The sequence below is a fragment of the Plasmodium gonderi genome (genome assembly GCF_002157705.1).
Source record: "Plasmodium gonderi DNA, contig: Chr12, whole genome shotgun sequence".
Taxonomy (NCBI): Eukaryota; Apicomplexa; class Aconoidasida; order Haemosporida; family Plasmodiidae; genus Plasmodium; species Plasmodium gonderi.
The window spans coordinates 412,704-429,997 of record NW_021628937.1 but is presented as its reverse complement, the minus strand read 5'-3'; the positions used below and the strand labels follow the sequence as shown (position 1 = coordinate 429,997).

The window sequence follows — 17,294 nt, the reverse complement described above, 5'->3', positions numbered from 1 at the left end:
AATTATCAGGATTCAATTTGCATCCTCTAAGTGTTCTCCTGAATGTGCTGATTTATCCCAGTTATAATGGCCCTAACGTGATGCAAAAAAAGGAAAAAAAAAAAAAAAAAATGTATAGTAAGTGAGTGTAAAAAGCATGACCATATGTACAAAAATATGCGCAGAAGTAAAAGACATGACAACTATTGTGGATATATTATTTTTTTTCGATGAAAGGCAGGGTAGAGGTTTTTTAGAAGAGTAAAATTTTTTTTACTCCACCCGATCTCATGCCTTTCACAATGGATGGAAGCACGAAAAAAAAAAAAAAAAAAAAAAGATACTAACATTCCCTTGGTATAGGCAGAAGACATAATGTTTTTATTTTTTTTTTCCTTGTGTTCATTCATAATTTGAGAAAACATGTGGCGATTGGCATAGAGGGTATCAAAAAAGGTGTCTATATATTCAATAACATCATATTTTTTGGTAAGAAAAGAATGATTTAATTCTATATTGTTCTTCTGCATATACTTTTTTATATACTGATTATCCCTCTTCATAACATGTATGTCCTGATCATTAAAAATATAATTTGAAAAACCTTTCTCTACTACAACTACTATCCACATTTTTATAAAAACTTCTATAAAAACGGTTAATATATTTTTATAAAACATTTCTGGTATTTGTGAAAAGAATTTCTCAATAGTATTTGGAAAAATGGAAATAATATTCTTAACATTATTTGTTTCATATGGTTGTTCATATAAATTGTAAAATATTTCTTGCTGAAACTCGTAGCATATAATTCGTATTGACAAAACTTTAAATATATAATAGAGGGTATTATTTAGTGTATTTTTTATATTATTTATGGATGTAGTTAGAATATCAAATATTGTTTTGGTATAAATATTTTTTTCTAGTATGGGCAATGTTATATCAAACTGTCCATAATTGTTAAATATTTTACTCAGTTTATCCACATCTTTAGTTCTAGTAGTTATATATTCTAGTATATATTTTTCAAACTTATTACGAATTAGGGCTACCTGTTCTTGGAAGAAAAACAAATTCCATGTGATGACTAGAGAATTGGACATGTCAGAATCGTTAAAAAGATAGTTTATTTCTTCTATGATGTTTACTAAATCTTCACTCATGTAGGATGCTTTTCTTTCAATTTCGTCTTTCTTCCCACAGGATTCATTGGCAGGACAGACGATAGTGGAAGAAATAGCGACAGTGGAAGTATCGGCAGGAGAAACAGCATATGTAACATTCCTATTCATTCCTCCATCGGGTACTTCCTTATTATTGTGCGAAATATTACTCTGAAAATTTGGCATTTTGAGAGATAAGTCATTTATGTCTTCTAATATTTCTCCAACTTTATTTTTTATCAGATCTACATCTAATTCGTCATAATCAAATAATTTGTAGAATACATTTTTTTTTTTCCTCTTCTTATGTTTAATCCGATTTGTAATTTCCTTGATATCATTAAATTCATTTTCGATATTTTCATTATACATCATTATGTCATCATTTTCTTTCTCTTCCTGATTGTCAATCAAATATAATTCGTTTTGTTTGAAAATATTAGTAGCATTTTTTTCGTTATTAGCTCTGTTAGCTGCATTTTTAATTCTTCTTTTTATGTTACTACGAGAATATTTATCCCACTGAATTTTTTGTTTCTCCGTTAAGTTTAACAATTCGTTAAAGTATTTGTCTGCATATTGATTAAGTACTGATATGATGAAAGATGTATATTTCTTTTTGTAATTATCACAATAATCGTTTATAAAATTATTTAAGAATTCTACAAATGGAGTTATAATCCATTCTACTGGGCACTTGTATTCAAAAAGGACATCTAAAATATTCCATATAATGGAAAAAATGTCAACAGATGTCGAATTGTACATAATTTCTGGGCTATTCAATGGAATTAACTTTTCATTTTTCAAACACACAGATAACAAATTTTTGTTCTGTTGTAACTTTTGATCAATAATTTTTATAAATATCTTTTCTAATTTAAACATCAATTTCACCATACAGGGATCATTTGCATTTGAAATAATTAATGACAAGTTTATGAACATGTCATATTTTTCTTCGTTTTTGTATTCTTCATGTGTAGTTCTATCCACACTCTGTTCATTTCTCTTCAGTGAGTTCCTAGTTTCATAATATTTTATGATTTTTTTCTTCATCTTGTTCTGCTCATGGGAATGACAATGACTCTTGTCATCTTCGATAGAAATGATCCTATCATCTCTTGTCATGTTTTTGTTTTTGTCTGTATATACAATACCTGCTTGGACATTTCCTTTCTTCATGCTTCGATCATTAATGAACTTTTCATTTATCAAAGATTGGTACTTTTCATATGTATTGGTTTGCAAGACAATTTCTTTATTTAGTAAATTAAAATTATACAACGAAACAATGATAGATAGGGCCTCATTAAACAATAACTCCTTATTGTTTTTAATTAATCCTATAAATTTCAAAACTTCATAATGTAATGTTTTGTTAGCTGCATATAGAACAACCAATGGGTGTTCTTCTAGCGGGAGGTAGTGTTTCCATATATTTGAAAAAAACAAAATTTCTACGACAATTTCGTTAATATATTTGTTTATAATACATGCGTACTCTTTGAGAACATAATCTTGGTAGCTCATGGGGAATTCATCAACTGCCTCCCTCACGTCATTGGCATTATTTGCAGCATTGGCATTATTAGCAGCATTGGCATTATTAGCAGCATTGGCATTATTAGCAGCATTGGCATTATTAGCAGCATTGGCATTATTTGCAGCATTGGCATTATTAGCAGCATTGGCATTATTTGCAGCATTGGCATTATCATACCCTCGAACACAATTTTTCGATTGAAGAAACGGGCTGTTATCTGGATTACAACCCAATTTATTTGCTAATTCTTCGTTTTTTACATTACCATTTGTCACTTTTCTTAACACCTCGTTCGATTGTATGTCTTCCCGTACAGTACACAAAATGTTGTAAAAAATATTTTTAACCGTGTTGAAAATGAAGAATTTAAAATAATGTGATAATTCATGAGCTGAGGTTATTCCATTATTACTATTCTGGCAGTTTACACACTGTGTATAGATTCTGCATCCACGGGTATCTAAATCGGGCACCATTTTTTTTTCTTTTTCCTTTTCTTGCATATTTGAAGTACGTGAATGGAAATTACCATTTTGTTGATAATCTGAAATGAATTTGTTTTTATCTGAATCATCGATGACAACATTGCAACTGTGTTCAAAGATAATTCTATTTCGTTCTATTCTATCATTCGGAAGAGAACAATGAATACAATTTATGCATTTGTCGTTTTCTTTTCCTCTGTGATTCATGTATTTCCACTTATTTGATTTTTCCTCGGAACTGTTGTTATTTATTGTAAAGAATTTGTGTATCATTACAAATATGTCTAATACATATGGAAGTGAATACATGTCAATAAATTTTCTGTAATTACAAAAGAGTAGTATGAAATGGTCCCTAAAATTACAACTAATAATTCTCATTAAAATGATATCAGTCATTACTTTTTCAATTCTTGACATGTTTATCAGGGAAAAATTGGTGTACATCTTTTCATGAGCTTTATATTTTATAATGAGTTCACTACAGCTACAAAGATTGGTATGAACTGGTTCAGAAATCTGTTCATGCATTTTCTGTATATTCTCTTTTGCTTCATAACACAGGCTATCTGAATTGGTAATGAAATTTGTACATTTTACATTGTTATTCATATGAATGTTATGGCAGATATTACTACATTGTGATGAAGCATACAAAGGATTTTCTCTTTTTATTCCTCCTGCATGAGTTGCACCATAATGAACACGTTGAATAACGTCTGAATTTTCACATGGTTCTGTCATCACGTGGTTTATATCCATATTGTTATGATTTTTCAAATGCCAACTATGAAAGAAAAGATGATCCCTGGAATATAAATGGTCGTTCACATAGAGGGAGAGGATATTGGGAACGTACGGACTAATTAGATTTTCCAAATGGTTATAGTTAAAAAGGAATAAAATATTGTAGTATCTTTTCAGATAAATCATATCATTTTCGTGTTCCTCTTCAGTCATTTTTTTATATTGAAAATAATTTTGTGCATTAGTATCTGCTTCTTGGATAGTATCATTTGCAACTGTTGTGCAGAATGTAATTTTTTTCTTCTGTGATTTTTTTTTGTCAGAACAATTTTTTTCTTTGTTCCATTTGAGGAAGAAATCGTTTTCATATAATTCAATTATGGATGCATCTATTATTTCGTTTTGATCTTTTCTTAAGGTCATCTCATCAATGGTTCTGTAAGACATGACGGATTCAAAATTTTTTAGAATGAAATAAAAATGGCTAGCATTCTGCACAGTAATGATTTGACTTTTTGCTCGAAAACAATCTGGATCTGTGTTAATACAATTCGAGGAGGGAGAAAATTGTGACTCGATTTTATTTAATTCAGATTCTTTCTCATCGCTCGGATCGCTTAATTTTGTGTTCAAAAAAAGTTTTACATTTCCATCATCCTCATTCAAAGATATTGTCAATAATTTTTTATCAAAAAAAGAGTAAAACAAATGAATAGCCATGTACAAGATAAAAGTCGAAATTGGGATCAAAGTGGATTCTACTCCATCACAGTATCGTTTTGTTTTCTCCTGCAATGTTAAATCATTACCAGATTGTAAGTAATATATAATTAGCATAATTCCTTGCATTATGTAAGGTGTATCTGAATACATATTTGTCTTTCCGCTAGTTCCAATAACACAGGAGATGTAGTAATAGAGAAAGAAATGAAGCAACGTTCTGTCAATGAACCAACTGGAGCATAAAATAGTTTCTACATTTAATTTGTAAAAAATATTATTTTTAATTTTTTTTTCTTTTCTTGTGAGATTTCTTCCCTTCTTTGATTCATAATCCTGTTCACTCATTTTTCTTATCCTTTGCTTAGGTTTGATAATTTCTTCCCTAATTGTACTTGTACAATCTTGAGGTGGTGAATTTTCAACTAATTTGGAAAATTCGGTTAAAAAAATATTTTTAAACAATTTGTCGTAATCAATGTTTTGCATATCATATATGGGAATGTATTCATGATTTCCTCTCGTGTTGTATTCGTTCATAAGGGAGTCATTTCTTTCGACACTCTCACTTGTGTGGTGACTGTGGTTGTGATTGCTTCTACTGATAGGAAACTTCTTTACCGATTCAGAATACAATGTAATGTCATTCTGATTTGAGGATATGCATGTGATCTGCTCGCTTTGAGATATAATAATGCTCCTAATTTCATAATCATAGTATTCTATTTTTGTGAAGAACTTAACCAAATTGGAGAGTTTATTTTTCTCATCGAAGAACCCCATATTCCATTTGTGTTCTTTCACTAGAGATTTTAACATATAAATTATGCGAAAAGATTTAATTAAATTTTTTAGCAAGAGATTGCATAAAAAGATAATTTTTTCGTCTCTTTCTAACGATTTAAAGGTAATAAAATTTGTTTCTCCATTTTTTTTCTTATGGTTGTCTGTTTTTTTTTTCAATGGGTTCTTCTGCTCAATTTTTACATCTATTTCGTCTTTCGATTCGGAGGTTCTTGTGTAATAATGACTATTGTATTTTTGGTGTAAAACAGATGCATACAGATTTTTGATCTTTTTTCTCACATTTAACATGTATGATACAAATGAACATTCCTTTCCTGTTCCTCTTCTTCTGGTAATGTAACTAAAATACTCATCATTGTTCTTGAATTGATTTATTACACCTTTTATGCATGTATGGGAGAAGAAATCAAAATATGGAATAAATTTAACAAAGGTAAAAAATTTGAAGTAGACAGATATGTATAGCAGATGCAACTGTCTCTTTAGCCAGTTTATGTATACGGTGTATTCTTCACTATACTGTGCACCTCGTGTGTCTCTCATGTTGCTTTTTTTTTCTTTTTCAAAATAGAATATAGAATTGAAGTTCAAACTATCCATTACACGAATTATTCTAAAACGCACATCTAGAACGTGAAAGGAATATGTATTTCCATAATTCATGTAATGAGATGGGATTGTAAGTAAGGTGATTAAATCATTTGTTCTAGAATTTAAGTTCATTTTTATTCTAAAAATATTTGTTATTCTTTTTACTAATAATATGTTTTGTAACTTTACATTATAAATATAATTCACATATTCAAAGTAATTATTTACAGCATTTTTTATATCATTCGATGGTGGGGAAGTAGCGTATTTTACTTCTTCCTTTTCTGCTTCATCATGCATATCCCTTTTTTTCTTTCCATAATCCGTACACTTGAAATTGTTATTTTTTCTTTCCAATGATGTGTTTCTATCTTTCAACTTTTCCAAAATGGGATAACACTTTTTATAAAATTGATTGTACACATCTTTGTGTGTCTTACTTTTTTTAGAAATGTCAAATAAGAAATATCCATTTAATTGTGTAGATAACGAGTAATAAACGAGAAGAAGAGATTCATATGCCATCAGCATATAATCATATTCATTCATTTCTTCATCCCCAAAATCAAGTATACTTGATAATGGAACAGGAAGAGACATGTTTTGAAATGAAGAAAATTTATTGATATTAGTTGGAATTTGAATTGGGTACATATAATGTCCTTCTTCATTAAAATGACTTTGAAAGAAATTTTGATTATACCATTTTCTTTTATCATTATTTGTTTTCTGAAACATGGAAGATAAAATATTTACTTTGTTGAATTGTAAGATATACTTTTCGTAATCCTTTTGTCTGTTTGCTAGAAAGGAAAATATATCTTTTTCCATATGGTGGTTATGATTATTGATTACATTTTTTTCCTCCATAATTGAGTTTATCTGTGTATCACTTTTGTTTTCTACCTCGTTCATTTCTTGGGTATGAATTGTGGTATCCTTCAAACTGTTATGAATATCACCTGACTTGTGCATATTCTTTTTTGATATTATTACAGGGATGTAAAATTCTTCGGGGAATTGACCATCCCTTGTAGAAATAGTAAATTGGTCACTTCGTTTGTTAACCGTTTGTGTGTTTTCTTTAATTGTTTCTTTATTTTGTTTCATTTTTTCTTCGTGACTAATTATACTATTATCATTGCAAATCAATTCCCCATTCTGAAAATTTGAATCCTTTGATTTACCTTTCTTTTCACATTTGTATTGATCATCCACAACTGAATCATCATTTCTATGTGGCATTAGTAGGAATAGTTCTTCCTTTGTTAATACATGATTTTTGGAAATTTTCTTCTGTAAATCTGTTACACTACCTGTATTTCTGTTCAAAATAATACTTAGCCATGTTTGATAATCGATAAGTGAATCATATGAACTAATTTCGTGTGCACTATTATACAGAACTTTGTTCATATGAATTTGTTCAAGTGCTAGTATTTGTATAAATTTCCTTACACTGTCATATATATTTTCGATTCTGTGTTTTTCTCTTATTTCAAATTTTTCTAAGTAAAGTTCCTGTGTTACCATTAATTTTATTGGTTCCTTATCATTGTTCAGAAACGTTTGATGTTTCTCACTCTCTTCGCTTGGATCTGCGAGTGAATCTCCGGTTTGGATCCCTTTTCCATATGTTTTTGATCTATCCTGTTTATTCTTCTTCCAACGATCATTATCTTGTACATACTCTTCCAAGTCTTTAATATTGCATCTGATAGTTCTTTTGTTATTCCTGAGTTCTTTTATATTGTCATACAGAATCTCTAGATGTTCCTTTTTTTTATTTTGTATAGAACTTATTCTTTCTTTAGATTTATTGATTAGTAGCTTACTTGCATTTTTTCCGAATTTTTCTATAAGCTCTTTCAATGCGTATATTTCTTTGTCCAGTTTGACATTCATTTTGTCTAACTCTGAAAAGTGTTTCTTATACTTGGAGTGGTTCAAGTATTCCTTTGCAAAATATTCATTATTTAAGAATCTCTTTAAATCTATTTCTATTTGTTTTAGTGGAATTCCATCAACAAGAATTTCTTCTTCAAATATATGGTATTCCATCTTCTGATGATTTCTTTCATTCTCCACATCTTTCATATCATAATCATGATTAACTTGTTGAATACTTGCAACATATGGCGAATTTCGCACTTTTGATTTCTGTGCAGGAGAATTTCCTGAGAGATTAAAATTTTTACAATTATCTTCATTTTTCGTACTTTTGCATTCATCAAATAGTTTATAAATTGAATTGATATCCTCTTCCCTTTCATTTTGTTCTTTTTCCAATTTCAGAACGATATTCTTATTTATGCTCTCACTAATGGACAAATTTTTTTCGTACAAATTTTGTATAACTGAAATGACATTAACAAAGAAATTGACAAAGTAGACATGTTCTAAATTTCCTTCCTCTTTATGTTGTTCTTTTACATTTGTAACTAAATTATTTGCATCACTGTAAATTTGTTTTAATGAGTTGCTAAACGTTTTGAACGCTGAACTCAGATTTTCGAAAATGTTTTTTATCTCTCTACTTGTCTTTATTCCATCATAATCTTTTGCTTTCAATATTTGTTCGATGTGTTCAATATCTGATGATATACAAAAGTTCTTTAAGTGCAGCATTGTTCCCATTTGGGGTTGTAATAAGTGATTAACATAGGCATGAGGTGAGAATGGTGGATAGGGCTTAAGCTAAAGAAAATGAGTGGATGTAGCAAACCTATGTTAGCTTTTTCTGAATCTCATTAATCTGTGAAAGTTTTCACAGAACATAATTACTACATATGTATATATATATGTATGTATTTACGTTTGTGCATAAGTCTTCTTCTTATCATGAATATTCGACAAAACGAAGAAGGGAAAAATGTTGATACAGAATTGTACAAAACTGAAATCACAAATTTTCATAGTGATGAAACGTGCGCATAATAGGTATGTTTAACAGATGAGAATATATGTGACATATCGTATATATAAAAAAAAAAAATAAATAAATAAAATGTAAAAAAAAAAAAAAAAAAAGATATAGAAGGGAATGCTCTTCGTTTGGAATATTGTATAGTCACCAATGAAAATAAGCAAAACGGCTATAACAGTTAATTCATTCTTGCTAAAAATGGAGAATTTTTTTTTTTTAGTTATGACCTTATTGTTTGTGTCGCAACAAAAATTGCATGTTTCATGAGGTATGTTCTTAAGGATTAGAGATGTAACTCAAAACTTTGTTTACACATTTCTTTTTTTTTTTTTTTTTAGAAAACTAATAATTACAAGAAAAAAAAAAAAAAAAAAAAAAAAAAATTACAACGCAATATTTTAAAGAAAATACATGGAAACAAAAAATTAAAAAAGAAAGAAAAAAGAATAAAGAACTACAGGAAACACATTTTGTGCACAAGTTAACAGTACACAGCTGGACACATTTCATCATCTTAAGAGGTGTGTATGTAAGGAAGCAAATTTTTTTTGAACGCACAAATTAATTTACCAAATTAAAAGAAAGATAAAAAAAAGTTTATGCTACTTTAAATTTATCTAACCCATTGTAAGCAAAAATTTTTAAAAACAGACAGAGAACCACTTTTCAGTAAACTATATAAATAAGGATAGCAGGGAACGCACGGAGAGACACATACCCCTTTGCTGTGTTTTTAGTGATCTTTTATCAAATTTTCCTTTACTTCGCAAGTATATATATTACGAATGAACAGTGCGAGGGACGAGGAAATGGGTTTTCGTTTCGTGTAAACAGTACATATATATATATATATATATATATATACATAGAATCAGCATTAGGCCGTGTGCAGAAATCCATACATACGAAAGGAAAGTACGCTGGAAGGAACGAGCGGGGGATTGGGGAACACATTTTGGAAGCTGTGCCTGCACTTTTAAAGTAAAAAAAGATGAATTCATCTCTAGCGAGTATTGAAAACGAAAGCAACTTTTTCATAAAATCATTCTTCGAATCGTTGTCCAATTTTATTAAAAATGTAAAGATCGAAATAAAGGATGTTTTTGAATTACTTAACTATCCGTGTGTGTATCAAAATTGTAAAAAAAAGTTTAGCCTAGACGAAAATGAGGATTACAAAAACTCGTTAGCAACAAATGTTATAAGCAAAATAGACAAAAAGAACATTGAAAATTTTCGACAATATCAAAACGAATTACAAAATATGTTGGAGAACATTAAATTATTTAATGAGAAATATAAAATGGACGTACCTTTATTATTCATTATAGAAAATTTAATAACCTTGCACATTATTAATGAATATAAAATCGATAACATCGTTAAGAAGATACAAGATCACAATATTGTAATGCCTGAATTGAAGAGTGACTTGCCTAGTTACTTAGTTCAAGCTTTAGAAATTGAAGAAAATGAAAATTATGGAGAGTTATGCCGCAAGTTAAGTGAAACTAGTAATTTGTCAATTAATAATATTGTTGTTAAGGATTTATTAGAAAATTCACATGTAAGAATAAATCTGTCTAAATTACAAGAACATAATAAAGAAAATTATTTTCACTCCACTAGATTAAAGTACAGTTCCAGCTACAACTCCAAATCAAATGATTTCGTGGCATTTAAAAAGGAGGATGACGAAGGTGGGGAAGATGGATCTGCGTTGTGCATGTACAGAGATGGAGAAGAAAGTGGTCTCTCACGTGTCATGAAGGAGGATGAAAGAGATCCTTTAGAACTTAAGAATGAAGAAGATACCAACAATATGAGTGTGCGGAAGAAGGAGGAAAAGCAAAACATCATTGAAAATATTGGGTTATCCGAGGAAACGTTAAAGTTGCTTAATTTACTTCCCAAAAAGAGAAAGACGGAGGAGTGAGCACGTGGAAACATCAAAAATGAATAGGCGAAATGTGCGCAGATGGAAACATCAAAAATGAATAGGCGAAATGTGCGCAGATGGAAACATCAAAAATGAATAGGCGAAATGTGCGCAGGTGGAAACATCAAAAATGAATAGGCGAAATGTGTGCAGGTGGAAACATCAAAAATGAATAGGAAAAAGGTGCACAGATGGAAACATCAAAAAGCAAATGAGTGAAAAAAATTTGCAAAATTGACGAAATTGCTAAAAAAAAAAAAAAAGTTGCATATTTTTTCTGAACATGCAGGGGAAAAAAAGCAGACCACTTGCACACTTTTACAGGTGGAAATACATAGGTTATAATATGTATGCCCATATGTTTACACATAAACTGAGAGCGCAATGACCTTCAGCATATTTATACTGCTTTGTATAACTTACAAAAAGGCACAAAAGGTAGGATTAATAGCTTTCTTATTAATCCATTAAAGTCTTGTTAAATTACACACATTTATTGAAAATCGAGGAATAAACAAAATGGCTATTTTTTATTTTTTTTTATTTTATTTTTTTTTTTTTACATGTCTGTTCATATGTTTGTAACAGTAATGCATGAATGGATAGTGATAAATAAACTGAATTTTCCTCTTTAAAAATTTAACAGAAGTAAAAAACAAAAATTTCCCCAATATTTTGATTGAACTATTTTAGCAAAAAAGTTTGTCGCTTAATATTTGAGTACTTGGGGTGAAAAAAAAAAAAAAAAAAATAAGCGAAAAAAGACTCAAAAAACTGACGTATATAATAAAGCAGTATACAAAAAAAGAAGGGCAAATAAAAGCAACACAACAGAAACCAAACCAAATCAGCGAAAAAAACAGAATGAATTTCGATTTTACCTTAGAAAGGTGCTGTGAACGAAACCAAAACATCACGTTCATAAGCATCTCCGCGTGTGTGATCATAAATGTAATATTTTGGAAATGCAAGATTTTAGAGCCTTTTAAACTACTAACCGTTTTTTTGCATGAATTTTCGCATGCGTCTGCTTGTTGGTTGACTGGAGGAAAGGTTAAAAGCATAGGTTTGTTTAAAAGGAAGAAATGCAAAACTGTGCATAAATTGTGAATTGAACTTTGGAGCGTTTAGCTAAACTTCATTTGTGCGGGAAAACACTAACCCGTAATATGCATATTTGTGTGTGTGCATACTTGTGAATGAACATTTGTGTGAACATATATATGTGCAACATAAGATCTACACCACTTGCAAAGCAAATCTTAGCAATGTGTACCTGGTTATATATATGTTGTTTTTTTTATATGCCGAAATAACGATTTCGTAACTTGTTCATGAAAAACTTCTTCCCTTTCTTCCTCCCCCCTTTTTGACAAAAATGTAGAGGTAAACAGAAATCATGGAGGGTGTACAAATACAATTGGAGGAATTAAATTCATAATTTTACCAGCTGGATACATTGGTTCCTGTTTTTATGGAATGTTTTTTATTTTGATGGCATACATAAATAAGTGGACCCTAATAACATCAGCTGCATTTTTATGCTTCTTATTATTAGTAGTCTTGATTTTTTATGCCAATAATTTTTTTTTAAGAGCTCTTTGCGTGCTTTTTCTAGCGCTTACTATTTCCATTTGGGTTTTGTGTGTGCATTTTAAGCAAGACGTACAGTATTGGCCTCTGAAAATAATAATGACTTTTATAGGTGTCATGAATGAAATATATAGTATTGTTGATATCTTTGAAGACTTAATTACAAGATCAGTACCGGAGTCTGATGCTTATAAGTATGCAGAACTAACAAAATGTAATTCCAAGTTTTGTGGAGTTCTGTGGTTTGTCATTAATTTACTTTTTATACTTTTGACCATTTATTTGATTGGTGCCATTCACGTGAAAAACTTTAATAATTAACCTTTTTTTTTTTTTTTTTTTTTTTTCACATATGTGTGATTTTTATGTATCTCATTTTATATATACATTTCTTTTTTGAGACTGCATATAGTGTGCGTATGATTATATATTTTGACGTTGCTTCTTACTGATTTTGCTTAATTCATACATTAGTCCCGTTTGGCCTGCTTTGCTGAATATTATCATTAAACATTTGCAACAATAGTTACCTATCAAATATATTTTTTTTTTTTTTTTTTTATTCCGTCCGAAGAAGTGTGCTACCTAAAACGTATACATAAATGTTTCATTCTTACTCATCCCACATCTTAATATTTTTTTTTCTCTTTTTAATTAATTCTCCTGCAAAACAATATGTATACTTTCGGTATCCCCTTTTCTTTAAATTTGTATTTAATGAATTGAACAGCTTAATTGGTAGAAGACACAAACATTTAGTTACCACATGAACGTACATAAATTTAATTATTACTTTTTTTAATACACTATTTTTTTTTTTTTTTTTTTTTGACAAAATGTCCCAATAAGGGAATGAATAGCAATAAAAAAAAAAAAAAAAAAAAAAAAAAGGGGTTAAAATGAGGAGTAAAATATTCCTGCATAAACAGGCTTGGGCTTGTAAGTTCAACTATAAATATAAAAAATATGACTTTCGTTATTGTTCTAAGTATTGCAAATATGTAAAGGCGGCGTAGTGGGAAAACAGTACGAGCCCACTAATTTGTATATATATGTATATATACATTGCAATATATGAGGAATAAAATTTCATGCAAAAAAAGACTTAGCACGAGAAATTAAAGTGGGAAGGAAAAAAGGAAACAAAAAAAATGTGAAGCACTCTACAGTTAATTGTTATGACAAATGTGTCATTAACCACATGTGTCAATTTGTGTAGTCTGAAAATGATAACCCATTTTTTTTAGTGTCATCATTTTTTATTTTGTGACTAAAAAAAGGGGACGTATTATGTAAAAAAAAAAAAAAAAAAAAAGGAGGGAAGAAAATGATGAGAAAAATGTAAAAAGGGGGTCATATATATATATAATACATATATACATAATATGTATACATAAATATGCGAATAAGCATACATATATGTATTTTTATTTTATTTTTTTCTTTTTTTTGATAACATAAAATGGTAGATTTTTCTTCCATAAAATGGAAAAATTTATCCGTAAGGCAAAAATACAAGAATAGATTTTATAAAGAGTTTCATGACTCCTTTGACATTTTTAGATAGTAAATTTTGATGAGAAAAACAATTAATAGCATAAGATCCTTTTTTTTTTTTTTTTACCCCCACACCCCACCTTATTTTGACTCTTTTTGCTATTTATTTTGAAAAATGTAATATTCTACAAAACTTGGAAGAATATATGCAATTTGATGTCATCACAATTTGTTTACATATGTTATATATAGACTCGTTAAGCATAATTTGTATAAGCCAGATGGAGAAATAGACGATAGCTTAATTGTTATACAGTTTTTACACGTTTTATTAATTTTGTGGATATTTTTTTGGGCAATTTTTTTGCAATTATTTTTCGTGACAAAAGAAAAAAATTTACATTCGTCACATGAACAAAGGGAGATATGAAATACGGTCAAGTAGTAGTCGGCCCAGCTGGAAGTGGGAAGACGAATTATTGCAAATTAATGAAAGAATTTATGAAAATAAAAAAAAGAAATTGTTATGTAGTTAATTTAGACAGTGCAAGTGAAGAATATTACTATGAGAGAAAAAAGAAAGCAATAAACACAACATCCAACATAGAAAAAGAATTAAAGCAATATTATGATACTATATACGACATCGATATAAGAAATTATGTTGATGTCAATAGTTTAATGGAAGAACAAATGCTTGGTCCAAACTGTGCGCTACTGAGAAGTGTTGAATTATTATATGAGAATTCACATTTGCTAGAAGATGAATTAAATAACTATGATGATGATGATAATTATTTCATTATTGATACCCCGGGACAGATAGAGTTGTATACACACACAGATTATTTTAAAAAAATTTTAAGTATATTCACAGATCAAAACATAAGATTAATAGTTGTCTTTTTAGTAGACATTTCTTTTATTAGTTCCAACACAAAATTGTTATCAGCATATTTAACTAGTTTATCAACTATGATAAATTTTGAATTACCTCATATTAACATATTAACAAAATGTGATCTTTTAGTCAGCAAAAATTATTATCAAGAATTGAGAAAATTTAAATATAATAATAACTATTTTTTTCAGAGAAAATTATATAAAAAAATTAACAAAAAAATTAAAAATGGAGGTGGTATCCAATTTCATCAGCGTGCCAAAGTAGAAAAGTATTACGATGATGAAAATATGGAGAGTGATCACAATGGACAAAATAAGGATATGTTTGATTCTTTTTTGAAAGAGATAGAATGTATAAGTGGATGTAAATCTTTTAAAGATGAATACATTCTATGTTCTGATTATGAAAACAAAAGTGTTTCAAGTGTATCTTCAATTAATATATCTGAAGGCAGGAATGTAAACTCAGCCAATAATTCATCAGACGAACAAGACAGTAGTAGTGCATTGTCTGAAGAAATTGATGAAAAAGTGTATCAAAAAAATTATGAAAAATTAAATGATATACTTTGTTTAGATCCTCATGACATTGTTATGACAGCAAACAAATGTATGTCCAGAAAATACTACAAATTGAACAATGCTTTTGCAAATATCATTGAAGATTTTAATTTAGTTTCCTTTATTCCATTAAATATTTACGATGATGAAAATGTTGATTTTATTATAAACAGCATTGACATGATAATACAATATGGGGAGGACAAAGACGTGAACGACAATTATGACATGTAAAAAATGAATTAAAACCTTGGAATTTTTATAACATACATGTGGTAGATCTCCACACCAAAAGTGTTTATCTCAAAAACAGGATAGAGAAACAAGTAAACCATTGAATACTTATTTTCTTTCTTATGGCTACTTTTTGTAAAATTCATTTATTATTAAAAAAAAAAAAAAAAAAAAAAAAAGTAAAATTTTGAGAGTAGCAAATGTCCGTTCTCTACAATATCACAATTAAACAGTTCTACACCAATATGCTCTTAATTTATTTGCTTTCGTGGATGCATATATAAATTTTTGCGTACTTCGGTATAAGATCTATGATGCTTGCAAGGGGCAAAATTTACACATGTTTTCATTTTCATTTTACTTTATTTTACTATTTTTGTTTTAATTTTATTTGTGTGACATCTTATTATATCTCATTTTTTTTTTTTTAAAACTTTTTTTAACCAACATAAGAAGAGTGTGCATAAGTAGGAGAAGCTGATAATATGCAAAAACACAAATTTGCAGTGAGGGGTGGTAATAATAAAAAAAAAAAAAAATGCCTAAAAAAGTCTGCACACAAACAAACACATAATATTCAACCCGATCTTACAAATGATCGAATAATAGTTTGTTAACGAAAAATATACATATATGCATATAAAGACATATACACATATGCATATATTTATATACATTTATGCGTAATGTATATTAATACGAAGTAGTAGATCCTAAGATTTGGTTCGTTTAAATCTCACCTTTCCCTATATTGAGAGACTTTATATTGTACGGATGCACACCCAGAATACCTAAATGCTTACTCAGCAAATACTTAGTAACTTCTGCAAATACTACATTGATATCTTCAAAAAACATTCCTTCAATGTTAATCACAACAATATTATTTTCTATACTTACAACTTCTAGTATACTATGTTCTGTGAAATAAAAGGATTTTTCTTTTTTGAAATTTTCAATGTCGGTTTTGACTTCATCTACTGAAGGTATGTAGTTATATTTATTTCGAAATATGTTCGTGTTTGTTAAATGATTTTTAAAAGATTCAGAATTTTCATCGTCTTCATTCATTCCCTTCAAACTGAATTTTTTAACTGGTGATATATATTTCTTTTTTACACTGCAGAAATAGTTAGTGTCCATTTGTAAGGTCTTGGAATTTACCTTGTTCACTCGGATAGGTGAATTTCTCGTGCAATTCAAGAATAGCTTCTTCAAAGAAAAGCATATTGTTGAAAAATCGTGAAGACGAAGAAGAAGAAGTAAAAGCAATATTTTCAATATCATTCTTTATTATGCAGTCCTGATGGCACGACTAAGTAAAAGGGTGCTTGTTTAAGGCAAATACTCCTTTGATTCTTATTTCATGTATTAACTTGTATGCATATAACTGTATATGTATTCGTTAGCAGAACTTGTGGTATCTGGAAGTATGAAATTATTCTAGCGTTAAAAATAATGTAACTTTTCTTATATTTAACTTTATGTGCATGTTAAAGGTTGTATATCTTGCTCTGACTTGTAGTCCATTTCTTTTCGAGTTGATGCCAAAAAAAAAAAAAAAAAAAAAAAAAAAAAAAGTATATTATCATTCCTCCAT

General features: G+C 28.9%; 5 protein-coding genes across 5 annotated transcripts; 3 read left to right on the top strand and 2 right to left on the bottom strand.

Moving 5' to 3' along the window:
* Nucleotides 1-26: 26 nt before the first annotated feature.
* PGO_120720 (hypothetical protein, conserved) lies at nucleotides 27-8,669 on the bottom strand (the record flags this gene model as incomplete). The annotated part of the gene is made up of 2 exons (XM_028688868.1): nucleotides 27-72; nucleotides 328-8,669. The coding sequence occupies 2 exons, from the start codon at nucleotides 8,667-8,669 to the stop codon at nucleotides 27-29; spliced, it is 8,388 nt and encodes a 2,795-aa protein (XP_028544669.1).
* Nucleotides 8,670-9,958: 1,289 nt separating this feature from the next.
* On the top strand, nucleotides 9,959-10,903 carry PGO_120710 (hypothetical protein, conserved; the record flags this gene model as incomplete). The annotated part of the gene is made up of 1 exon (XM_028688867.1): nucleotides 9,959-10,903. One exon carries the CDS (start codon nucleotides 9,959-9,961, stop codon nucleotides 10,901-10,903), a length of 945 nt encoding a protein of 314 aa, XP_028544668.1.
* An 867-nt stretch (nucleotides 10,904-11,770) lies between these two features.
* Nucleotides 11,771-12,820, top strand: PGO_120700 (hypothetical protein, conserved; the record flags this gene model as incomplete). The annotated part of the gene is made up of 2 exons (XM_028688866.1): nucleotides 11,771-11,972; nucleotides 12,291-12,820. The coding sequence occupies 2 exons, from the start codon at nucleotides 11,771-11,773 to the stop codon at nucleotides 12,818-12,820; spliced, it is 732 nt and encodes a 243-aa protein (XP_028544667.1).
* A 1,602-nt stretch (nucleotides 12,821-14,422) lies between these two features.
* PGO_120690 (hypothetical protein, conserved) lies at nucleotides 14,423-15,694 on the top strand (the record flags this gene model as incomplete). Its single annotated transcript, XM_028688865.1, has 1 exon — nucleotides 14,423-15,694. One exon carries the CDS (start codon nucleotides 14,423-14,425, stop codon nucleotides 15,692-15,694), a length of 1,272 nt encoding a protein of 423 aa, XP_028544666.1.
* Nucleotides 15,695-16,423: 729 nt separating this feature from the next.
* PGO_120680 (hypothetical protein, conserved) lies at nucleotides 16,424-16,981 on the bottom strand (the record flags this gene model as incomplete). Its single annotated transcript, XM_028688864.1, has 1 exon — nucleotides 16,424-16,981. The coding sequence occupies one exon, from the start codon at nucleotides 16,979-16,981 to the stop codon at nucleotides 16,424-16,426; it is 558 nt and encodes a 185-aa protein (XP_028544665.1).
* Nucleotides 16,982-17,294: the final 313 nt, after the last annotated feature.